Here is a 25,574-nt window from a genome sequence, read left to right as displayed (position 1 = left end):
CTAACCAATACTCCTCAAAAGTCAAAGTCATGAGAGTCAGGAAAAGACTGAGAAACTAAGGAGACCATGGAGACATATTAATGAGAAGCAATATGGAACAGAAAAAGGGATATTAATGGAAAACTGGAGAAATTTGCATAAAGTCTATAGTTTAGTCAATACTATTGATTTGATCAATGTAGATTTGATCAATGTACCATGATTATTTAAGATGCTAACATTAGAGAAAGCTGGGTGAAGAATGTACAAGGATTCTCTGCACTGTCTTTGTAACTCTTCTTTAAATATAAAATTATTTCAAAATAAAAGGTTTTTTTAATGTTTTGAGTTTATTTAACTGGGAAAGTGGTTTGCACCATTAACAAGATAAGGGTAGTCAACAGGATGAACAAGGCTGGGGGGCACAGCAGGGGATGACATCAGTGGAAGTCATAGGCAGTTGGAAATGTTGGTCTGGAGCTTAACAGGTCAGAGCTAGAGATATATATTTGGAGGCCAAACCCAGAGAGATATCACTTGAAATAATAAGTTTATAATATTATATTACATTTCTACATGCCAAGAGAGAACATGTGTAAAGAGTCAGTGATCACACTGAGGAAAGGATCTATGTCTAGGGTATGCGAGGAAGAACAGTAGGGAGGCTGGTCAAAACAGATAGGGATAGGATGTTTTTATAAAAGCCAAAGGAAAATAGAATTTCCAGAAATATCTGGTCAGCAATGTCCAATGATACTGAAAGGTGATGGAAGATCACCTGAGAAAAGACCATTGGATTTTAATTAGGACCTCAAGTGCTGACCTCCAGGAGAACAGAGTTAGTAGAGCAAATATGGAGAGATGGGGGTGGTAGACATAGGAATCAAATGGCCAGGACTTAGTGAGGAAGCAGGCTTGCCTAAACCAGGCAAAGGGACTTGTGTGGGTGCCAAGGGGGAAGAAGCCCTGGAGGAAAGTGGGATGCTCCTCGGCAGGGAAGCAGAAAGTACTAACCAGAGCAAGTAGGCCAAAAGGCTGGGGCCCAAAGTTTAAGAAGAGGAGGAACCTTGACCACAAAGCCCTTGCCATTTCCTGGCTATGGAACACAGGCTGAAAGCTAGAAGCTCTGGATCAAGAACTACTTTTTTCTTTCCTGAGCTAGGAAGCCATTCTATTTCCCAAGTCCCAGCTTGTCATCACTGTGGCCTAGAAAGTTAGGCCAGAAAGAAAATGAAATAAATTGAACTTATTTATCCTCCCTTCAGCTTTTCTCTGAGATGGAGAATAGTCTGTGTTTTAAAATTAGGTATCAAGCAGTATTGCAGAGTGATTTCTATGGGGGTATATGTGTGTGTTTTATAAAAGCTATCCTGTATTGACTGCCTACCATGTGTCAGGGACTGTGGTAAGCACTTCATATACATGATCCAATTTAATCTTCCCACCAAGCTTTTGAGATGAGTACTATTATATTATGTTAAATATGAAAAACAGGGTGAGGAAGCTGAGCACTGAGAACTAGAACTAAAGCTGGAAGACTGAAGAAATGCAGACCACCAAGGCTCTACTCATTCTTCCAGATCTGATCCACTGTTGCCCAGGGGTCCAGTCAAGGATGTGTCTGTCTCCTTCTTGGATAGGCTAGAAATCCAATCTAAATAGCCATCTACAGCAGCTCCCTACTCCAGGCGGCCAGATGGGAGTTCCAGAACACTGTTGTCTCCCAAGACCTTTACACAGTGGCCAATTGGTTCTGGGGTCACTACAGTTGGTATGGCTGGTTCAGGGACTGGCTTTGGAATAGGATTTGGTAGCTTTATATCATTGGCTATGCTAGGACCTATCTCTCAAGCAGCATCTCTTCTCCTATGTTATTCTGGGCTTTGTCCTGTCTGATGGCCACCTTCCTCATCTTCTTCACCATGTGCGGGTCTGTGAGAGGCACCTACCCATCCCTGCTGCTTCAACTCCAGACCATGCCTGTACTAGAGTGAACTCAATTTTACTATTAAACACAGTATTTCTCTAAACCTCCCCCTCCCACTACCAAAAAAAAGTTGAAAAACAGACCCAGCGAGGTTAGAAATTTGATCATGATTGCACAGATAAATGGCAGAGGTAGAACTTACTCTAAAACTCATACTTTTAACCATTCCACTATATTGCCTCTTACCAACACTCATGCACATGCACACACACACGTGCACACGCATACAAAAGGGCCTAGGCTGTGTGCCAAGGGCTATAGATGGTGGGATTAAGGTTTTCTTCTTCTTTTTTTTCTTCTTTTTTCTTCTTCTTTTGTGCTTATCTGGAATTTTTATAGTGACAATGTATTCCTCTTGAATCCAGAAAAAGAAATATTTTATTTATTTAAGTCTTAAGTTTTGGTACTCTTTGCCAGATTTCCGTAATATCCGTGAGAACAAAGCAGATACATTATGCTAACATGCAGACAAAGCTAACATGCTACTCTGTAGCAGTACAGGCTCTGCAGTTACAGAGCAGAGAATCTGGCATGTGTGTATGTGCATGCATGCATGCATGCATGCTTGTGTGTGTGTGTGTGTACAAGCACAAGTGTGCAGTGGCCACTGAAGTGAGGAGAGGAATGGCTGATCTGTCTGAAGATGTGCCACATGGAGACCTCTTTCCTTTCCCTATGACCAGCCACCTTGCCTGAGCCAGACCCATTTAGTCCTGAGCTTCCAGAAGTACTACAAGATACTTTTCACATACACCAAGATCCTTAATCTCAACCTTATAATCACTTGTTGAAAATCTGACTAGGGAGCCAGGCTGCTGGCATGAAGCCCAGGCTGCAGCTATATAGAATGACTTGAGTCACTACTTCAAGCAATGGGTCCAACCATTTAAGGTCAGTGTTAACTGGCATGTGGAGCTTTTGTTCAGAGACTCCTAGGTCTTCAGGGGGTGGCAGTTCAGGACCCTGGATAGCTCCTAGAAGAGCCCAGTCTCTGCCAGGTCTGAAAAGACTAGGTGCCTGAGTCATTAAGGCCCTTGCTTCTTTAATTTTGAATAGCCTTCCTATACATGTCTCTGGCTTCTTCTGTCTCCAGGATCTTCCCTATGAATCCAGGGACTCCCCCTTATCCTTTCCAGCCCTTGCCCCACCTTCTTCCACTCACATCTAGCCTGATCAAACTCTCTCTGTTGAGGTCACTATCACTCTGAAGGTGAAATAAGCTTTCAAGACAGCATCTGAGCTGTCCCTGGTTAGGGTCTCACACCCCAATACCTCAGAGCTGTAGAATTTTGGAGGGATGGTAAGAATCTAGTGGAACAAGGGAGTGTTAAAACGACTTTTGTCTCTAATACATCTGCATTCCCATCTTTAATCTGGTATGTGAGGCAGGGGAAACTAAAGAGAAGCACTGAGCAGCTTTCAACGTCTGAGGCTGGAACGTTTCATGAGCTATCACTGTACAATCAGCCTGGCAGTGGTGTACACTTGACTTAAAGTGTTTTGGAGTTGTTGTTGTTGTTGTTGTTGTTGTTATTGTTGTTGTTTTTAGGGTAAGAGCATTGACATAAGGTGTATAGGGGCAAGTGTAGCAAATAGAAACAGAAATGAAACTAGTGAGTCTGGAGGTTCTCAGCCTGACACCCTCACCCTAGCCATGCACTTGGACCCTAGGCAGAAGAGAGGTAATATTGTAGAGGGTTTCCCTCCTGATTCCCCAAATCATCTAGAGGAGGGGTGTATGAGGAATCTGGAAGGGCAGAGGAATCACAGTCACCTACTAGGGATTGGATTTTCTAGTTGATAGTTCCTTTTCTACTTCCAGGCCTCTTCCATAGCTAAATTAATCAAAGCCAGCAAATGAGGTTACTGTGTTCTCACTTTGATTGCCTTGGCTGGTGAGTAAGGAGGGAAGGTAGGTCTACCTGGATTGAGGCTGAGTGAAAGCACTAAGGATCCTATCCCTCCCAACAACCCTTGCTCTGGGCCTTGTGTAAGGCTCTCCTCCGTTGCTTTCTTCACCTCTCATACTCTTAGATCCCTTATTGGAAGAACTGTCTGAACTAAAAGGCCGTTACATGCTTTATACCCCCAAAGAACCTCCTGGTCAAAGAAACAGGTGCAAAAGCAATACTAAACCACCAAAGAACAGCTTCAGGCTCCTTCTCTTAACACTGGACAGTCAAAATGGGACAGGCAAGGGCAAGGAGGAGAAAAGAGCATATGGTGTTTGCTGAGCCATGAGTAGACCTGACAAGAGTTTGGGCTGGAAGGACTAAGGCTGCCTCCACTCTACCTGAAGAGATTTGGCTGGATGATACTCCTGAAGATGGGAGTATTAACAATGTAGTAACTAAGTTATGGATGGAAAGATGTTCAGAGGATCTAGATCCAGACTGTCCCTCAGCCAGGCCCCTCTCTTGCCTGTGGAAACAGTGTTTTCTAGCTTCCAGGAGAGGCCCTTGCTATGGGATTAAGCACAGGCTATTGACATATAAGCAAGCCTAGACAAGAAACAAGAACAGATGAGGACTCTGTCAGATCCCAAGAGAGTTGCTTGTGTTGGTTTTTGTTCAAGTAGAACAGGCCTAACCTCAGCCAGAACTTGCTTTTGGCCTGTTTTCTCAGGGGCAAAGCCTTCCCCATGTTTGTCTTCCTTAACAGAGAATGCTCTGTATTCATTGTTTTATTAGGAGCAGTGATTATGTGACCACAAACCTTACTAAATTAAATATAGTCCTGAGCATTCAGAAGAAGAAAAAGCTCAGGACTCAGGGGAAGGAGCAGCTGGCTAGAAAGAAGAGTCCACAAATTCTAATTCCTGGGCTGCCATCTGGCATTGACCTGGGACAACTCATTTACTCTCTGCCCTGGAGGCTCTTTCTGGAATCTCAGGGCCTGAATAAAAACAGACCTGGGAACTCAGAGAGTGAAATGACCTGTCTAGACTCTAAGTCAGTGTAGTTCACAGGCAAACCTGGAATCCACTAAGCCCTACTCTCCAGCCAGAGGCTGTGCTTACTGTTCAGGGAGGTTTCTTGTATTTTCCTTTGCTGTCTCCTTGCCCTTATGTATGAACTCCCAAACGTTCCCATGCCTTGGGTGGCTCACTGCCTGGTACGCATGGTTGTAAGCCCCAGGTTGTCAAAACAGACAGGATCAGAGCAGCCCTGCCCCTATCTCCCTCCAAAGGATTTTCTGATGGTTTGGTTCCAAGCTAGCTTCCCACTCCTCTGAAACTTGATAGTAAGAGTTGGGCCTTACTCATTTGATGATGATGTATGTATATCAGCAAGCAAAATATGAGCCTGGACCTTAAGTCTCAAAGAAAGTTGTGTGTGCTTAGCTGTTGATCAGCCCCCACAAGTAGTCAACCTGGAGTTGAGTTGCTGCATTGGCCATGGGCCTTAAGTGAGTTTTAACTAGGCCAAACCTTCAGGCAAGCAAGGGAGTAAGTGAGGATTTGGGGACTCCTACTTTGGCTCTTCTCCAAAATAACTTCCTGGAAGGCAATCTTTCAGCCCCTAGGCTTACATAGAGAAGTGGCCCTACAAAGAGTACACAATACAACATCTGTCTGGGACACCATTAGACAAGGCCCTGGCACAACCTGGCAGGCCACTGGACTTTTGCCACCTCTGTTTCAGAAAGAGCATTGCTATGGCTCAAACCAAATAGAAAGCAATCTGTTTGTCTATTATCAGATCACAGCCCTTCATTCTCTATGCTAGGCACTGGGAGGACACAGAAGAACTAGGCATGGTCCCTGCCTTCGTGAACATTTGTTAAATAAATTATGCAAGTATTCACTGAAGTAAAATTTGATAAGTACATGAAAGCAATGGAAGGGGGGTAGTGCTGTGAGAGTATATTATAGAGGGACCTAACCTATCCTGGTATTCATGGGAAATTTTTTTTTCTTAATTTTTGAGAGAGAGAGAGAGATAGAATGTGAACGAGGGAGGGTAGAGAGAGAGGGAGACACAGAATGTGAAGTAGGCTCCAGGCTCTGAGCTGTCATAACAGAGCCTGATGCAGGGCTCGAACTCGTGAACTGTGAGATAATGACCTGAGCTGAAGTCGGATACAACTGACTGAGCCACCCAGGTGCCCCCGTGCGAAGCTTTTTATAAGAGATGACGTGTCAGCTGAAGCCTGAAGGAGAAGTAAGGTGTAGCCGGAAGGGGAGCATGAGGCAGGAAGGCTCTTCATGCTCCACCAGCAATGAAGACCAGTGATGCAAAATGTAGTAATGGGGGTGGGTGGGGAGAGTGACACAGGATTAAGTTGGGGAAATGAGAGGAAAAGTAAGTGACTACTTCTTTGCCACCATTTCTAGCCCAGTCTGAATTGCTCCTTTCAAAAAAAAAAAAGGGCTGGTTGAGACCCACCCAAACTGCTATGGCATACCCCCCCCCCCCCCCCGGCCCGGGGAGGCTGGTGCTTCTTCCATCTCCCCAGCACAGGGGGATTTTCATAGGAATGCTCAGAAGAGGCAATTTTAGCCCCAGCATAGGGTTCACACAAATGGAGGGGTCTTTACCTGGCAGCATGGCTCAGAGGAGGGGGGGTGGACAAGAACTTTCCCTACAAATCCTCTCTGTATGTTTTTCCAGTGCTTTGAACTACTTATTAATCTATGACAGAAGCCATTTCCTCATTTTGATGGTTCTGCTGGGAATTCCGCCCCATCACCCCCCTCCTGTGGTAGATAAAAAATGTCAGCTTTCAAGATTTTATACTTGGATTTCAGAATCTAAATTGCATTACTACATCCAGTGAGACGGCGCCATTCCCTGTTCCTATCTACGTGCTCCAGGCACCATGAGGCTGATAACATCAGCGTGTCGAAGCAGCTCGATCCAGACAATTTGCAGCTGGCTGGGGCTAGGGCAGAGGGGGTGGGTGGCAAAATTCTCTCAGAATCCAGAGCAGCCCAGGGTTGACTGGATTTTCAGGTTCTTTCTACAGACTATTAGTTCTCCTATCTGTAGAGAGAGAGTTTGTCTTGGTCCCACCTAGATGTAACAAGGAATTGTAAAGTACTCTCCTAAACATTGATAGGATAAAATCACTAAAAGCCAATGCTCAGGTTTTCCTTGGAGTGAAAGATAGAAGAGAATAGAGGGAAGAGTAGAAGTCATAATATGAACAAGTGAAATTGGGTGTCCATATAGAATCCAAAATACTCCTGGAAATGGTTACTCTGTACTTCCTTGAAGCCCTGATGTAAGGCCTTGTAACTAACCTTCTGACTGCCATTAGCTTGTGAAGTACATGAAGAGAAAGCATTGTTCCCATGCCAGGAAACACAGGAACTATTGGAGTTTCTTTTCTAATTGTAACCACGACTTAACTCTACAGAACAAACATTCCCTTCACAGCAAAACTTTTCAACTTATTGGGTTATTTTAAATGCATCAAATGGCATAAAACATTCATTCAACTCTGGCAGCATTCACAGATCCATTTTTGTAAATAGCCAAACAGGCTCTTCATCCTCAAAACATGATGTTTTCAAAGCGTAGTCAGCACCCAAGATCAAGGCTTTGGGAGAAGTCAGTCCAAATTCACTGAGCTTGCCAGTGCTAGGGCAAGCCTGGCTTTCCTGCTCACTGCCCACTCACCCACAGGTTCTGGTGTTTGGATGGAGGAGACAGAACTAGAATCTACCCCCAATTCTAATTATAGATATATTCTCTTACAGTGGAGGTATGCAGTTTACTGACTCCATTACTATACCTCAGGGATGCATCGATAATTAAGTCAAATGATTATTTTTAAGATTTTATTTTTAAGTAATCTCTACACCCAACATGGAGCTCAAACTTACAACTCCAAGATCAAGTGTTGCATGCTCTACTGACAGACAGCCAGGTGCCCCTAGGTCAAATGATTCTTTAGTTTTACTTATATTTGTTTATTTTTATAGAAAAGTGTTATTGAAGGTTTAAAAATGAGAAATCATGATCACTACAGAACCATGATCACTTGGAGTATAGTTTCCAATGCTAAGCCTCTCCTGGATGTCCATGGTTGGTGGAGTAGGTGTTTCTCCTTCAAGAAAAGGTCAATGCAGGCTTCTCTCCACTGACCTGGATTCCCAGGGTGCTCTTGTTAGGTTTGTGCAGGCCTCCTGCCTAAAGGACTAGAAGTCCAGGGTTTTTGCTGCTTTTTGCCATGGCCTGGGGAGAATGACCCAAGGCTAAGTCATGGGACTGTAGTGCAGCCAGAACTCAGGCAGCTACAACCCACTCCCACTCAGTTTGCTGTTACTTTGAGGTTTCCCAGGCCCTGGTCAGCATCTCTTGCCTTCAAACCACCCTTGCCCACAATTCCTAAGAAATAGCAGACCTGCCATGGTCTCGACCACGGCTAGATTTCTCTACTAGGGCTTCTCTTTGGGGAGTCTCAAGCTTCCCAAGGATCAGACCCATAATACTGAGAGAAAAATAGAGTTTTTGCTGAAATGTCAGCAAACCACAGAAGAACCTGTGTCTTGAATTCTCTTTGTTGACATCTTCAAACATCTGGCCCTTCTCCACTGTCTCCTACCTTTTAGTTTCAACCATCCTCCACTCCAGTCTCTCTTGTCAAATAAGAGCCCCTTCAGCACTCTGGTTCTGGTTCCTCCCTGTTTTACATTATCCTTCTCAAAACCTTATTCTTCCCAGACATCCATGACACCAGGCTCTCTTTGACCCTCTGCTGCTCTGACCTGGGCTCTCAGTTCTCTTCTTCCTACCCCTTCAACACTTCAATGTTGGTGTTCCCCAAGTTCTTTTCTCTGATCATGCCTATTTATAGGTGCCCCCCCACACACACACACTGAGGAAACCTGGAATTATCTTTGTCTAGGTCTTTCCCCTCAAACCCAGATCTAGTCAGCCACTAAGGCCTGGCAGTATGACCTTGATGTGTTTTTCTTCTCCAGTCCTATTATTTTCCATTAAAGTCCAAAGCCCCTGAATGTGATTTACAAAGCCCTTCATGATTTTAAGCCTTCCTCCAATTCTAGTCTCATCACCTGCCATTTCACCCCACCATTTAACATTCTAGCAAAATTGAGCTATTCTTTTAGCCTGCCATATAGTCATGTGTGTCTTCCTCCCTACTCCTTTCTTTTCTTTCCCTACCTCTTTCTCATCTGGTTCTTATCTATCTCCTACTCATTCTTCATGCCTCAGCTTTCTTTGGAGAAGTCTTCCCTAATTCCCCAGGGTGGAATAGGTCCTTCTGTTCTGTATACAGACAATACTCTATACAAACCTCTGTTGTAGCATTTGCCTTATTATTAAAAATTATATGCTTATTTATTTGCCTTTTGTACTGGCCTTTAAGCTCTTCATGGGTAGAGATCGTATTATGTTTATATCTGTAGCACCTAGCACAGTGCCTAGAATATAAGTGCCCCTAAAATTTAGGACCAGAACTGAATTGGTGGCTGAGACTCTTTCATCTCCATTTTTTTAATGTTTATTTATTTTTGAGAGAGAGACAAACTGTGAGTGGGGGAGGCAGAGAGAGAGGGAGACACAGAATCCAAAGCAGGCTCCAGGCTCCAAGCTGTCAGCACAGAGCCCAATGTGGGGCTTGAACCCACAGGCTGCAAGATCATGACCTGAGCTGAAGTCGGTCGTTTAACCAACTAAGCAACCCAGGCACCACTCATCTCTCTCTTTTTTTTTTTTTTTTTTTTTTTTTTAATTGTCCTCTGCTTTTCTCTCCTGGGCTCAGGACTCTCAGTCTGTAGTGCTTTTTCTTGCCTCCTGCTTTCTGCTAGTCTGTCTCTGTCTATCTCTGTCTCTTTCTGTCTTGAGCTATTGAGTGCTTCAGTGACCCCAATATTTCCTTCCTATGGAGAACTTTTTGAGCAGGAGGTTACTAATCAGAAAGCATCCATGCCATTTTCGAAAGAGGAGCTTCAAGTGTGTGCAGAGCACTGGAGATATGATGAGACTACTAGCAGCCTTCCAAGTGCCTGCTTTATAAGACAACAGTCCCACAGCTGTGTAAGTTCTGATGTGTTATTAATCTCATGTCTTTATCTGATGTCTCTAAGAAGGGGTTGGGTATAAGAAATGACAACTTAGATTCAAATTCTAGTGCTAACCACCCTTCAAGGTATGATTTTGAACATATTACTTGATATAAGCTGGTTCTTCAGTTTGAAAATGGGAATGGTATTTACCTTACTCAGTCTTTTAGGATGATTAAATGAGATAATATGTTACAAAACACCAAGCACCATTTTTGTACATATAACAAAGTAACAGGTATTCAAACAATATTAACTAAATGATCTGCTGAATTCCAGATGAACCACACCTGGTCTGCATTGTTCTGAACAATTCTCTGCCTTCGTGCAGCCAGAGCTCTTAGCAGACAGAGCAGCCTCCCCAACTTGAGCTTTGGGTCATCTCTCCTCCTCCTCCCCCACCAAACCATTGTCCTGTCTTGGCACTAAGAGTATAAAACCAAATTAAGGTGGGTACAGAGGGCTCTTTTAGAGGCTGTCTGGGGATGGTGTGGATGTAGAAAGACTGGCCTAGAACCTTGCTATTCAAAGTGTGGCCGCTGTACTAAGAGCATTGGTATCACTTGAGAGCTTGTGTGAAAATGCAGAAACTTAGGTTCCATTCCAGACCTACTAAATTGGAATCTGCATTTAAACAATATCCCCAGGTTATTTGTATGCACATTAATGTTTAATGTAGGAAAGAAGCACTTTCCTACAGGCACATACATAAGCTAGCAGGTGTAGAGGGATGTAGGCTATGCATGTATGTCAGAACTGTCTAGAAGACATTAAGGCTGCACAGGTGGGGAGGAGCTATGAGGGAGTATAGTCAGAGCAAAGGAGGTGTTCCTCAGAGGTGTGGGCTACAGAACTGTATGGGTGCTCTTTGGATAGGTATTGGTTTTTTGTTGTTTCAGGGCCCCTTCCTGTTGATACCTCAGGAATGAGATTGTACCTTTGAGTTAGCTGGTTAATGTCACTGCACCAGCCAGAGAATGACAGGTGAGTAGAGAAAGGATCTCTACTACCCTGAGCCTGGGAAGACCCTCCAGCAGGGACCCCAGGACAGATGAATATTGTTTAGCAGATGGATATTGTTTCCCTAGAGAGATACATAATCAGCAACCGGCTGGCTTCACTGCTGAAAACTTGCCTTGAGTTTGTGCTAGGTTAGAATCTCCCTTCCCGCTACTGTTCTACCACCAACTGCACACACTTCTCTCTGTCTCTCTGTCTCTCTGTCTCTCTGTCTCTCTGTCTCTCTGTCTCTCTCTCTCTCTCTCTCTCTCTCTCTCACACACACACACACACACACACACACACACACTTAAAAAAACTGACTTGGGGCACCTGGGTGGCTCAGTTGGTTAAGCTTTCAACTCTTGATTTCAGCTTAGGTCATGATCTCACAGTTCGTGGGATTGAGCCCCGCATTGGGCTCTACACCAACAGTGCAGAGCCCACTTGGGATTCTGTCTCTGCCCCACCCTGCCCCTCAAAATAAGTAAATAAATTTTTTAAAAAACTGACTTAACAGAAACTCAGATAGGGGATTATGAGTCTTCGTAGAGTTAACCCTCTCCTTCCCCTCTCTGACCTCCTTCACTGCTGGGCTGGGCCCTGAGCCTCCAGGAACCTGTAGTATTGACCTCTCTGCTGCACAAAGCACACCTGGTGGGAGTGACTGCAGGCTCTAGGCTTGTTTAGAGTCAGTAGGGTTTGTTTTACCAGAGCCACCATCTCTCCCTCTTAAGTACTCTTAGGACTCTGGATCCCTTTTTGCTTTCCCAATAGAAACACTTCCCACCATCCACCTAGAGTCTCTTGACCTTTCTTTGTGGGAGAGTTGTTTGTGCATCTCAATGGTAAGGAAAAAGCCCTGTTATACCCACCCCCCACACAAAAATAGAGTAGGCTGAATGCCTGATAGCAACAGCAACTAAAGGTAGTTAGAATAGAGTCCTGGCCCTACACTCAACTGTCATTGCTCTTGCCAGCCACTTAATAGGTGAGCCTGTAGTTTCCCCAGGTTCCTGCCCAGGCCCAACCCTCTACATCAGGGAGGGTAACAAACCTTTACCACCATCACTTTCTCCTCTGTGCTTCTACCACCCTTTATGCATTCCTCTCTCTCATGCTCCTCTGTCTGCCTTAAATGGGCTAATATGTGTTTCTGTCTTCTTTTTACCATTAGACTAAAGTCTTTTTTCAAGAATCAGTATCTTTCCCTCCCCAAAGTACATTGTTCCCTGCCTGCCCCATGTTGATATTCAGTGACTATCAAGTTTTTTAAACAAGTGGTGAACTTACTGATGTTTAATTATTAGGAGGGCAAAAGGAAAGAATAGGAGACTTCTCTGTCAACAGAGCTAAGCTTTAGAACTGCAAGTTGTCTTTATGAGCAAAAAGTGGTGCTTGCCAGTTATAATGAAGGTTAGAAGAACAGATTGAAAAGATGAGAAAGGATGGGGGTAGGAAATGCCACAGAAGGGAGAAGCTGTTTGATACCAGCCCTAAGTCCATTATTCACTTGTTCACTGCAGACAGGTAGCTCTTTACTCTTCCAAGGCCAGAGGAAAAGGATCAGAAATGGCAGTTGTGTGAGGACATCCCATAGACTGCCAGACTATTTATTTTCTTGGGAAAACAAGGATTCCAAAAGATTCATGAACCAGGGCAGGGCAGGCTCGGTCCCTTGAATAACTGAAGCTTACCAAATACCTTCCAGTGAGATTTGGGACCAAGATCCATGTGAAGATCCACAAGTCAGGCTGGCCTAGACCAAATGTTAATATCTGTTGAGATTTCTCCTGCTTCAGCTTCCTACCATGTATAAGGCTGAGGGACTAGTCTCAAAGACTCTCCAACCAAATGTCCTCTATTTGTAGGCAGCATCTACAGCATCTAAAGTAGGGCAGCATCTTTCTTCGATGTTCTGAGCCTCCTTTCTTACCTTGGGGAACTATAATCCACATCCTGGAAGGAAATTGAAAGATCCTCCAGACATGCTCCCTAAAGCTTTGTTAGCCCTGAATATCTGATGTCCTTTTCCCCCTCCTCTGGGTCCTGCCTAAGCAGAAGGCCTCCAGAAACTCAACTCAGAATCCCTTGGCCCTTATGACTCCTTTGATTTTGGAATCATTTCCTTGCCCCTCTCCTATGAAAGGCCTCATCTCCAAAGTCTGTGTTGGCTGAAACTGAAGAAGAAAGAAAGAAAGAAAGAAAGAAAGAAAGAAAGAAAGAAAGAAAGAAAGAAAGAAAGAAAGAAAGAAAGAAAGAAGGGAAGGAGGGAGGAAGGGAGAAAGAAAGGGAGAGAGAAAGGAGAAGGAAGGAAGGAAAGAAGGAAGGGAAGGTGGATGGAGGGAGGGAGGGAGGGAGGAAAAGGACCTCCTTATATCCACTGCCTACCCTCACACATTTTCTCCTTCTGCCTTAGGCCCTACCAGTCTATCTTTTATTTTCTTCAACCTTTTTCATAACATAAAATTAGCCATTTTAACCATTGTTGATCTATTTTTAAAGAACTTTACACCTTCACCCCTTTTTCCATTGAGTGAGATAGTCTTTCCCTAAAGATGTTGAAATGGGAGCTGGAGGAGGTGTGGCAGGATAGCAAGCTCAGAAAACCCTCTAGGTCGCAAGACTGTATAGGCCAAGACATGTGTCTCTAGCTGATCCAAAATAGGGCATCTGAACATCTGGCTCAGGGGCTAAGCTTAAGGATAGGAATGAAAGTCAGGAGCTAGGTGAGGCGAGGCCTCCCAGAGGAACCAAGATTTTTCAATTTCTGGCTCTGGTTTCTACCTCCTGAGTCATGAGGCTTGTCCCCTAGGCCTTTATGCACAGGCTTCCCTCAAGCCACAGCTGCTGTAGTGGGTGTCCCTGAGTTGAGGTATTTGTCCTTTCTCCCAAACAAAGGCTTTTTAGTCATAGGGTTTCCAGGGGAGTAAGAGTGGGGAGGAATAGCAGAACATCAATCTAGGACAAGAAATCCTAACCATGAAGGAGGCAGAATAGGATTCTAAATCTTTTTTTTTTTTTTTTAATTCACTGACCTCTTGTCTCCCCATTTAAAAAAGAATCTAGTTCTTTACCATCCCAGTACTAGTTTCAGATCTTTCACCATCTTTTTTTTCCCCCTGAGTAGTTTCTGAGCTACTTTTGAAAACTAAATAATGGGTAAGGGAGTAGGAGCTGCCATTCTCAGTGGGTTAACTCCAGAGCCATTTTGGTTAATTTTCTTACCCCAAGTCTGAAAGCAAGGGATACTCATTCTGTGAAGTTTGCCTCCTGGCTCTGCAATTAGTCACGGTTCCTATAGCTGATGTACTGTCACAGGCCAAGGACCAGCTGAAGCATGGTGGCCAGCCATCAGGCAGTACTGTGCCCATTTAGAGTTTTCCCCAAGCTTCAGTGTAACAAAGTCTTATCTCCTCTTATTCTTAATTGGTGGCCTCAAGTCAGGCATATTTTGTCTGGCAGATGATTCCATTCCAGAGGGAATTCTATTCTTTGAAAGAAGTTTCCCCAGAGGCAACCAGGTAAGTAAGAACTGAGGCACAGTTCTCTTATAAGATGATGGATAGATGTGATGACCTGAAATTTCCTGGCACACAGTGAAAAATAAAATATTAAAAACCAGCTATAGCCCTTTGTCATGACTAGAGGCATTGTAAATTGGAACAGTCCTTCGGGAAAGCAGTTTGATGATATGTATCAAGAATCTTAAAATTACTCCTGCTTTTTGACTTTGTAATTCTACTTTATTTAAGAAATTACCCTAGAGGTGCCTGGGTGGCTCAGTCGGTTGAGCGGCCAACTTCGGCTCAGGTCATGATCTCGTGGTCCGTGAGTTCGAGCCCTGCGTCGGGCTCTGTGCTGACAGCTCAGAGCTTGGAACCTGTTTCAGATTCTGTGTCTCCCTCTCTCTGACCCTCCCCTGTTCATGCTCTGTCTCTCCCTGTCTCAAAAATAAATAAAACATTAAAAAAAAAGAAATTACCCTAAATGTAAATATATATGGATTTCAGCATTAGTATTATTTATAATAGTGAAAAATTGCAAACAATCTGAATGTCCAAAATAAGTGAATGGTTAAAAAGTTATTATACATCTCCTTTATGGAACCATTACATTGATGATTTCAAAAACTATGTAAAAATATGGATAGTTGATTATATTCCAATACTAATTTTCAAAAATACAGAATATAAGATACAGTTGTTTTTCTGTATGTTGTTCTATGCAGGTATTATAATGACAGACTTCAACTCAAACTAGTTTAAGCTAAAAAGAAAAGTAGACTAGGGGTGCTTGGGTGCCTCAGTCATTTGAGCATCCAACTTCAGCTCAGGTCACGATCTCATGGTTGTGAGTTCAAACCCCACATCGGGCTCTGTGCTGACAGTTTGGAGCCTGGAACCTGCTTTGGATTCTGTGTCTCCCTCTCTCTCTCTGCCCCTCCCCTGCTCATGCATGCTGTCTCTCGCTCTCTCTTTTTCCCCCAAGTGAGTGGGGGAGAGGCAAAGAAAGAGAGGGAGACACAGAATCTGAAACAGGCTTCAGGCTCTGAACTGTCAGCACCGAGCCGGATGCGGGCTCAAACTCAGGAGCAGAGAGATCATGACCTGAGCTGAAGCCAGACGCTCAACTGACTGAGCCACTCAGGTGCCCCCCAAAATTTTTAAAAAAGGAAACTAGGGGTGCCTGGGTGACTTGGTCGGTTGAGCATCCAACTTCGGCTCAGGTCATGATCTCGCGGTCTGTGAGTTCGAGCCCCACATCGGGCTCTGTGCTTACAGCTCAGAGCCTGGAGCCTGCTTTGGATTCTGTGTCTCCCTCTTTCTCTGCCCCTCCCCCGCTCATGCTCTGTCTCTCTCTCTGTCAAAAATAAATAAACATTAAAAAAAATTTTTAAATGAAACTAGACTATAAGGACACTAGGATTTCTCATAGTATTCAAGGGTAGATGTGCCCTACAAACCTTAGAAGGGCAGAGGAAGTTCTAGAACCAGAGTCTCTAAAGGACTTTCTTTATCTCTTGTGTTTGCTTCTTTCTGAACATCAGCTTTATTCTTATCTCCCTGCCCAGTGGATTTCTCTACTACCTAATCTACAGTCTTGAGCTTTACCTCTCCTCTTGGTCCCACTTCCTATTCTGGGGGAGACCCTGATTGGCTCCACCTGGTCCAAGCAAGGGTGGGACCTGGAACCCACCCCTGTGGACTATGAGGAGAAACACCAGCTTCCAGAGAGGGAAACCCCAGAGTGTTGCTACTGTGGTATACACACAAGACTAAGTATACTAGGACATTTACAGAGGTTGTCTCAAGGTAGTGAAACTAAAAATTATTTTTAAGAAATTTAGCACATATTACTTTATAATAGAAAAATCTAGTAAGCTTGCCATGGCTAGGCTATGATTGTTATTAGGCCTGGGGTGAGCAGAACTCTTCTCCATTTTGGTTCTCTCGATGAGAGCCACCACAAAATACTACAGCTTGGTGGTACTTGTTTTTGGTAATGAATTTTATCAAGTTGTTTAAGGAAACAGATAAGTCTCAGTTAATCACAGGACCAATTTAAGCTCTCAAACTCTAGCTGTAGCATAAAAATCCTTCCTTCTTTTTGGTTAACTTCGCCTTGACCCATTGAATCTATTTCAGTTTTCATTTTCCCAAAAATTAATGCTTGGGGGTGAGGACAGAGGTTACCTTTCTTGTGGGAAAGCTAAAATTGAATTGTGTCTCTACCTCAACTCACTCATGCAGTCTACAAGACAAAGGCAAAATTGTTCAGCACCACGGAGAGCGTTTTGCATCCTGTCAACCAGATCAAGGGCAGGGGAAAAGATGCTAGAAGCCCAGCCAGTCTGATCTCCTTACACTTCCAGCTAGTCATCAAGTACCCCCTTTCCCCCCAACCTCTTACTATTCAAACCCTTCCTTTACCTATCTAGGCTTTTAGGAATGAACTCCCTTAACTTTCTACCTGCCTTTCTGCCTCCATGTTATTTGCATCCCTCACTCGTATTCACCCATCTTCCATTTCAGTAAGTAGCCTTCCTCCTCTGGTCCAAGGCTCTGTTTCCATCTCCTCCTCAAAGACCATGACCTACGAAACATCTCCTTTTCTACCTAGCTTCCTTCCCCTCCATCTAGGACATTGGTCAGGTGTCCCACAGTTTCAAAGAAATTCTTCAACTCCAGAGTTCCCTCTGGCTGTCATTTATTCTCATTCCTTCTCTTCTCCATCTAGCTGCTTGAAAAAATATTCATGTTCACTTTTTCTGCTTTCTCTTTTCCTATTCCTTCCTAAATCCTCTATAATCTGGATTCTGTTCCTACTCTTCAACTAAAACTTTTTTGAGGCCACCTATGACTTCCTTATTTCCAAACATTGTCTGTATCTTCTGGGACTCAACTGGTTTTTTGACACTGTTGATAATTATTGGGAGCTCCCTAAGGATGGAGCTCTTTTCCATTTATATTTATGAACCACAGGCCTGCCATTGATAAATAACTGAAGAAAATGTTGCATGTTAGAGTAAGGAGAGAGAGAAGGCAGAATGCTCCCTGGTCAGGCCCCTCCTCATCCTGTGGAGGGAGTACTTTTTCCATAAATACCTCCCCATGTAATCTAGGACCCAACCTGTGTGATGCTAGGGCTGCATCTGTGAGCCAGTCACCCCTAGAACATACTGTCCATGATTGTGTGGGCCTTATGGAACCTGTACTAATAACTTTATAACTAGCACAGATGTATTACTCAATATGTACTATACTGAAGTGCTTACATATATTAACTCATTTTAACCTCACAAGAACATTTGACATAGGTATTAAAATTAGTCCCATTTATAAATAAGGAAACGGACACCCAGGACACCTAAATGGAGGTGGACATCTCAAGATAAATAAACATTTAAAAATTTTTTTAAAAATACAGTTGCATACTCTGCTGACTGACCCTGTCAGGCACCTCAAATTAATGGATTTAAAATTTTTTTTTAAGCAGGAGAACTGTTTCTCCAACCAAAATTTTATAGAAAGGCTAGTATATAAATGAAATAAAAGAGTATCTCCATTCTCCATACTCTTGCTTCACTCTTGGACTCAGCCCCACCCACGGCACAGGGTTCAGGGAACACAGTTTAATGAAAATCACTGGACCAGGCTAACTCTAAGGATTCTCCTAGCACTTTTGCCTTCCTCTAATTATACTGGCTTTGCACTGGCCATTAGCCTATATATCCTGTCCCAGAAACAGTGAGACTGGGCTATTAATCATTTCTGCAGTCTGTGGAGAATTTGTTTGAAGGGTTGCAGAAACATGGGTTGCTGTTAGAGATGCATTTCAATGTCTGTCTCTGCTGAGTGTTTAATAATTTTGCTAATCCTCACTCTAGTTCCTGGATCTAGCTAACTCCTGTCAGATGTCCTTGGGGGGCATTTTAAATTCTCCCTGATTTCTTGGAGCCAGACATTTCCTTCTGCCTGGATTTTCTCTGATACTTAACATTCATGAATATTTCACATTTAACCTGATTACATTTCCATGTGATGGTCATGGTGCATTGACTGTATTTCTCAGGGAAGACATACAGGAAGCCCACAGTAAAGGCTTGAATTTTTAGGCACAGTGCCAGATATCTTTGTTCTTGCCACTAAGATGGCCTATCATGGCCAGTGACAGGTGAGATACTGTATGGTGGACTTTGCACAGGACTTCTCAAGCTTAGGGTTCTGCACCCTGGCTTATAACCCAAAGGAACTGGTGGTTTCTCTCAGGGATCAAAAGCCACCAAGACCTGCCCAGTGGTGGCAAGGACCAAATGTGGCTCTCTGTGACCAGAATTGCTCAACAGCTTCCCAGGCCCCACTCAAACTCTATCCTCTGCATAGTCTCCTTCCAATGTTACCATTTCCATCCAGTACCTCCAGCCTGAGAGAAGCAACTCTGATGAACTCACCTGGACTGAAGAGGGAGAGGTGCCTGAGGGGTTCATGTGTTTAAAGTCAGCCCCAGGGAAAGGACAGTGAGACTTATATGGATTGATGGGAGCGTTACGGAGAAGATGCATGATTGGGAAGTCCATAGATTTAGAATGTTAATGCAAACTGTAGAAGACATCAGGGCTCCCCAAGGAGAAAGAGGTGGGCTGAGGGCAGGACTCTGTGGAAGAGACAAAGGGCTGTGGGACAAGATGAAAATGATGGTTAAGGAGGCAACATGAGTGAAGGAGAACAGTGTCCTCAAAGCCAGAAGAGGAAACCATATCCAAATGGATGGGATATGTGTATCATGTGAGAAGTGCTACAGAAAAAGTAATGTGACTAAGGAAATTGGAAAGGTGCCAATGCTTCCCTGGTAGGGTCCCTCAGGCATGTTTATTGGCTTTACCCTTTAAGAAGCCATCAGTCTGCTTTGAGAGTGAGTCCTACCTATGGCCTAAGGGGAAAGCCAGAACCCAGCTGTCAAGTCTTCATGCCCCCTGCAGGTAGCACCTCAGAGCTGTTTTGGCTGCAGAGAGGTATGTCAGGGCCACTAGAGGCCTGCTTCTCCAAGTTTTCAGGGGACAAGGGGACAAGTGCTATCCATAAGGAGTCTCTCAAGAAGGAACTGAGACAAGGAAGCAGAGAATAAAGGATTGGAGAGGACTGCAGCATGAGAAGTTGCCTGAGATGGAGTCATTGCAGCACCCCACTTTTTCTGAGCCCTGTCCCCTACAATACCAGCTAAGGGATGGGGGTCAGAGTAGAGGAGAGAGGCCCAGGTTCTGCCCTCAGGAGGTCACATACCACTGTGGTGACAACAGCCCATCCAGGGTCTCTCTGGATGGCCTGAAGGAACACAGGCAAGGCCAAGATTTCCCTCCCAAACATTCTAGACTTTTTCTTTTCCCCTTGATGACAAGCATGTTTTCATCCCCCCATCTCATTCTAAATGCAACAGAAGCTACCATAATGGTTATATGTCCTTCCCTTGCTGGGTCACTCAGATCCCTGAACCTGACACTGTAGGACCAATCCTGGGGCATTCTACCTGTCTGTCTGCTGTCTGCATCTCCAGAAGCAGAACAGGCACAGCCTTGGGTACACTGTGCAATTTTCAGACCTTGGGCATACCATTCTTTAGTCCTAGGCAGTTTCTCAGGGAGAATGTGAATGACTCCAGCCCCTTCCAACGGATTAAAGCAGGGTAAGCCAGGGCCCTAGACCTTGTAGTAGAGGTTTGGCATGTTTTAGAGGAAACAGTGAGGCTGGATTACTGAGCAGCATAAGACTAACTGGTCACCAGCTAATTTGCTTGTTATTCATCTTCTAACCTACCATACCCGGCCAACATTTCAGGTTCTCCAGGGGATACTGTTTAGGACTTATCTGTGAAATGGAGAAGTCCTCATGAGAATTCTTTTTGTCCAGTGGCTGCAGCCTTAAAGTCTGGCCTGGCTTGCCCAGTCAGTTCTCTGGATCCTGTGAAGGGACCCATACAATGCTAGAAAAAGAAAGTCTATCTTAGGGAGCATCTACTCTGACCTTTATCCAGACTTAAACTCATAGCAACCTGAAAATACCTTGCCAAACAACTGCATAAGAAGAGCTCTGAAGAACAGGGCAATTAGTATGGGAGGTTGAACAAAGAGATCCTGTGGGTTAAAGGAATCACAGTAGGTTTTCTAAGAGGAGGCGGGATCACACAGGACTTTGAAGAAAGACACCCAGGTGAGTGTAAGTGGGGCTGAGATTCATGGCTCTTTACCCAGTTCAGGGTCTTCCTTCCAGGGTGTATGGGTCTGCCCTTCCCTCCTCAAATCACCTGCCTACTTCCAGGGGTTAATGCCCCCAAAGTATGGGTGGGAGGACCAGCTTCAGGGCTGAGAGCAGCCCCTTTTCACTTCCTAACAATTCTGTCTCTGCTTTCTCCTCACAGGACCCAGCCGCCGCCTCCATCTCAGACGGGGACTGTGACGCCCGGGAGGGTGAGTCAGTAGCCATGAATTACAAACCATCCCCGCTCCAAGTGAAGCTGGGTGAGTGTGTCTGGGGGGTGAGGGAGATGTGGGGAGTGGACAAGGTGCTCTGGGCTGGGTCTGCAATGAGGTGGCACAAATAAACCAACTCAGACTAGATGATTCCAAGACTCAAGCCACCAAGTCATTGGCACTACCAGACACCTTATCTCCTGCAAGGCAAAGAAGGAAGTCATAGTCCTCTCCAGTGCCTGAAGCTCTAGGAGGCATCTCTGAGGCCAAGAAGACTCCAGGTGTTCCGGGGATAGCTCCCATGGAACCCCAGATAGAGGATTAGAAGTTCCACCAAACACTACACAAGGCTGGGAAGAAGCTGCCTTAGAAGCAGGGTGTCAGTTACTATGTTTAAGGGGTAGAAAGGAGTAAGGATCCCAAAATCTAGAAACTGAGATCCTTTCCCCATTTCTTCCTCACCCATCCAGAGATCTCAAGGTCTAGTTGGCTCCTGTTTGGAGGGGGGTTTCCCTTGGTTTTTTAGTAAGCCCAAATATCTCTGTACCCCCTTACCCTTGGGGGTTTATTTCATGTCCACTCTGAAATCAGTCTCTGTTGCAGCCTGCTTCTTTGAAGTCACTTGGCTCCCAAGCACTGCCCCTACCTCCTGCAACTGCTGTTCTAACTTCACCCTACACCTAACACTGCCTTCCTCCCTTCAGGGACCAAAATTTTGCTCACCAAAGGCTGCTGCTATAACAGACTTACTAAAATTTGGTTTCATGAAGAGGAATTACAACACAGTGCATCCAGGAAGGAGTTTATAATTAAATACAACATGTCAGTATCCTTCAAAACTTCTCTGCCATCCCTGCCATCCTTTTGGCCATTTTCTCCTCAGACTCCAGCTGCCCGCCAAATACTGGACCTTTCCTCGGTCCTGGGAGCCTTTCCCCATTCATTGTAAAACTTCTCCCTCTGTAGCTGCCAGAACTCCTTTTCACAGAATACTATTCTTTTATTCAGCTTTGGGGTTTTTGTTGTTGTTGTTCTTGTGGTGTGTGTGTGTGTGTGTGTGTGTTTGGTGTATTTTTGTTTTTGCTTTTGTTTTGTTTTTGTTTTTTACCTTGCTTCTCTCATTCCAGACTATATCCAGGGATCTCCTCATGCTGTTTTTCTAAACAAGAGAACAGTTCTCTCAGTGGAATTTGTTCATCTTCCCAAGACACCAGACTCAAACTGCAACCAGTTTTATTTGTTCATTACTGTTTAACAAGTATTTTAACTTCTCCTTTTACTCTCCCTCACCACATTCTCCTTCCCAGAGACAATCATTCTAAGCCTCTTTAGTTTTTCTTGTTTTATTTTCTATTTTAACACAAGTGGTATCATACTGTACACATTTTTCTAAAACGTTTTTTGTTTCTGTTTTCCACTTAATGCCTTGGAGCCCCTGCCAATGTCAGTACATAGAGATTAAGTTCACACTTTTTTTTAAGTTTATTTTTTTATTTTGAGAGAGAAAGCACGCACACATGCACACTCATGAGCAGCAGAGGGGCAGAGAGAGGGAAAGAGAATCCCAAGCAGGCTCCACACCCAGCACAGAGCCTGATGCAGGGTTCTATCCCACCACCATGAGATCATGACCTGAGCCAATATCAAGAGTCACATGCTTAACTGACTGACCTACCCAGGTGCCCCTAACTTCACACTTTTAAATGGTTGCACAGTAGTCCGTAGTTTGGTTTTTCCAGTTTATTGTTTGCATTTTTTCACTATTTCAAACATGCTTTTAAAATAACACTTTTTTTCCCCTCCCCATTATATTACACCAAAGCTCCTCATGAAAATTCACAACCTCGTCCCAGTTGGACTCACGATAATCACCACTGGGAACTTTAAGGCAAATTGCACCCCCTAGAGTCATGGAATGGTAATGGCAGCTGCTGCCTGCTGGAAAGAAGCTGGGAAAAAACTGGAATCAGATGAGCAGTGGCAGAGAGAGGGTCAGAGACTGAGATATGAGAGACTAAGAGACGTGGAGATCAGGGGAAATTTCAGAGTCACAGTAGCTGGAAATTCCCATTCCGTCCTTTGTCTCTGGAGCTAGTAGTTATTTTATGAGAGCTTTCCCCTAGTATCTCTCTCCACTCATCATCCCTTTTTCCACATCTGGGCTTAAGATGAATAGGAAAGGGTAGACAGGCCTCCTTCAGGACCCAGGCAGCTACTGGCTACTGGTAACAGTGCCACATACTAGGCAGAGGGTCACCTGGTGACCAGCTCCATGGATCTGGTAGACTCTAGAGCCTTGGAGAACTCAGAGGCTGGCACCACAGTCAGAAGTATAGCCAGAGGAGCTCCCCAGCCTCCTGCCCCTCACCCAGCTAGCCACATTCTGCCCCTCTCACTCAACAATTTCAGTTGCTCATTTGGCTTCTGCATTAATGCCAAACTCCAGTCTGGCATTCAAGGCCTTCATGCTCTGGGTTGTAACCAGAGCCCCCAACCCCTTAGCACAGAACCTAAGACATAATGGTGATGGATGGTTTTTTAATAAATGCCTGAGTAAATGTATCCTAATTTTCTAACCTGACCTCCCTCCAACTTCACTCCTCCATCCCATCTGGAGCCATACTTATTCTCTTCACTTCTAAATGCATTTTTGTATATGCAATCCCTCCTTCTTAAAATGCCGTCCTCTCTCCTCTGCAAGAAGCCTTGACTTCTCCATCCTTCTCCTTCATCACTCCCTCTCCAGCCTTTCTTTGGCATCAAGCACACACTAACTGCCCCACATTGGAGTACAGCTCCTGGAAGACAGGAGTCAGCCTCTTCCTGTTGCCCCTCACTATCTGCCTCAGGTTGTACAGGGCCAAGTACTGTCTCCACCAAGCAGCAGGGCCTGGAGTTGGGATCCCTGCCTCAGTTCCTAGAGAAGGAAGGGGTTTCACAATGGAGGCCCAGCCCAGCCAGCCCTGAGCAGTGAGGTAGGGTGGCCCTGGGAGCAGGACACAGCTTCCTTCCCATGTTCTCTTGCAGAGAAGCAGCGGGAGCTGGCCCGGAAGGGCTCTCTGAAGAATGGCAGCATGGGTAGTCCCGTCAACCAGCAACCCAAGAAGAACAATGTCATGGCCCGGACAAGGTAGAGGCCCCCCAATCCCACCTGGACCCTGCCAGTCAACATTTATTTCTGCTGGTCCTACGCTTCTCCTTCTTCCCTCCCTCCTCAGTCCCAGTTCCTCTCTGAGAGGAGAGTCTCAACAGGATCCAAGGGACAGGGGGGAGTGGTGGGTCAGGGCCTAACCCTGTTCCTCACCAGGCTACATGCTCCAGTTGCCAATCCAATCCCCTAAATTTTCTACCCAGGCTTGTCGTCCCCAATAAAGGCTACTCCTCGCTTGACCAGAGCCCAGATGAAAAGCCACTGGTCGCCCTTGACACGGACAGGTGTGTACAGGGATGTTGGGGCAGCCAGGCAAGCCACAGAAACTTGTGTGAACATACAAGTGGGCTGTACAGGCCATACCTGCTATATTGTCAGAACAATTGGGTTGTTCCTCAGATAGCCAGGAGCTCTCCAAGGATGAATCCTCCAGGGAATGGAATTTTTTATCTGGAGGTGGGAAGAGCAGAGAGAGGAAAAGGGGATTGGTACAGTCTGATGCTATCCTGGGACAAGTGATCCAATAGCTGCCCCCTTGAATAGGCCCTGATTCGATGTTCCCTGCTGCTGGGAACACACCTGGCTACACTTGAACTTTGGGAAAACCCAACAAGCCATGGGGGGTTTGAGACTAGAAAAAAGGTGAGAGGATGGGGGCAAAGGGTGTACAGCTCTATTTAGGAGGAGGTTAAGGGTGGCAATTTTAGAAGGGTGGGGCTAGGGAAGCTGAGCATTTGTGCGGCAAGCACAATTTTTATTTAGATCTGTTATTTGAAAGCATAGGGGAGGGGTATTAGGTATTGACTAAGGGGTTAGGAGGTAGGATGCAGGGAGTTTTAATATTTAATATCAGGGAATCACTACCTCTCTGTCTTCTTTCTTCCACCACCAGCGATGATGACTTTGACATGTCCAGATATTCCTCTTCTGGCTACTCCTCTGCTGAGGTGAGGCCCCACTCCTTAGGGCCCTCCACACACCTGAGCAGGACCACCTCCATCCAGAAAAGGGGGTGCGACCAACACCAAATCACACCCTGAGGGGAGCAGTGGACAAAGCTAGGTGGAGCCTCATGGGAGTGGGGCATAATGGGGCAGGGCCTGGGGTGGGACAGTGTCCAAAAGAACCTGGAGGCTGTTAAAACACTGGCCTCAAGTGTGGAGAGCCCAGTTTTAGGGGCAGGGCTTGAGCCTGGGGTTAGAACAGGGTTATTAAACAGAATGGAGTGTGAAATACAGGCTATGCTTTATGGGGGTCAGCCAAATAGAGACAGAAGTTGCCCCAAGAATGGGATGCCCTTTGTAGAGAGGTGGGGCGTCCAGGATGTACCTGTAAGAAGTGAGACCAGAACTTAGGCTGGGGCCTAAGGGGTGGCAAAGCCAGGCGTTTCGGTGATCTGGGATGGGACTGAGTTAGGTGCAGTTGGCCTGGGGATGCAGCCGGCTGTGGGTGGTGC

General features: G+C 45.0%; 1 protein-coding gene across 7 annotated transcripts in view; it reads left to right on the top strand.

Annotated features, from left to right (window-relative positions):
* Positions 1-25,574, top strand: part of FAM219A (family with sequence similarity 219 member A) — a 54,334-nt gene that overhangs the window by 25,784 nt on the left and 2,976 nt on the right. For 2 of the 7 annotated variants that reach the window (XM_045043666.1, XM_045043665.1), the window contains exons 1-6: positions 10,964-10,985; positions 14,466-14,524; positions 20,916-20,964; positions 23,995-24,097; positions 24,322-24,402; positions 25,011-25,065. In XM_045043666.1, coding sequence (XP_044899601.1) covers positions 10,979-10,985; positions 14,466-14,524; positions 20,916-20,964; positions 23,995-24,097; positions 24,322-24,402; positions 25,011-25,065 — 354 coding nt within the window. In that variant the 5' untranslated portion in view covers positions 10,964-10,978. Of the gene's footprint in view, positions 1-10,963; positions 10,986-14,465; positions 14,525-20,915; positions 21,016-23,994; positions 24,098-24,321; positions 24,403-25,010; positions 25,066-25,574 lie in introns of those variants that run through there. The other 5 variants (XM_011288580.3, XM_011288579.3, XM_011288584.3 and 2 more) reach the window with 3 other exon arrangements.

The sequence above is a fragment of the Felis catus genome, chromosome D4 (genome assembly GCF_018350175.1).
Source record: "Felis catus isolate Fca126 chromosome D4, F.catus_Fca126_mat1.0, whole genome shotgun sequence".
Classification (NCBI taxonomy): Eukaryota; Metazoa; Chordata; class Mammalia; order Carnivora; family Felidae; genus Felis; species Felis catus.
Note: the sequence above shows the minus strand (reverse complement) of the source record. Positions and strands in the feature narration are given on the sequence as shown.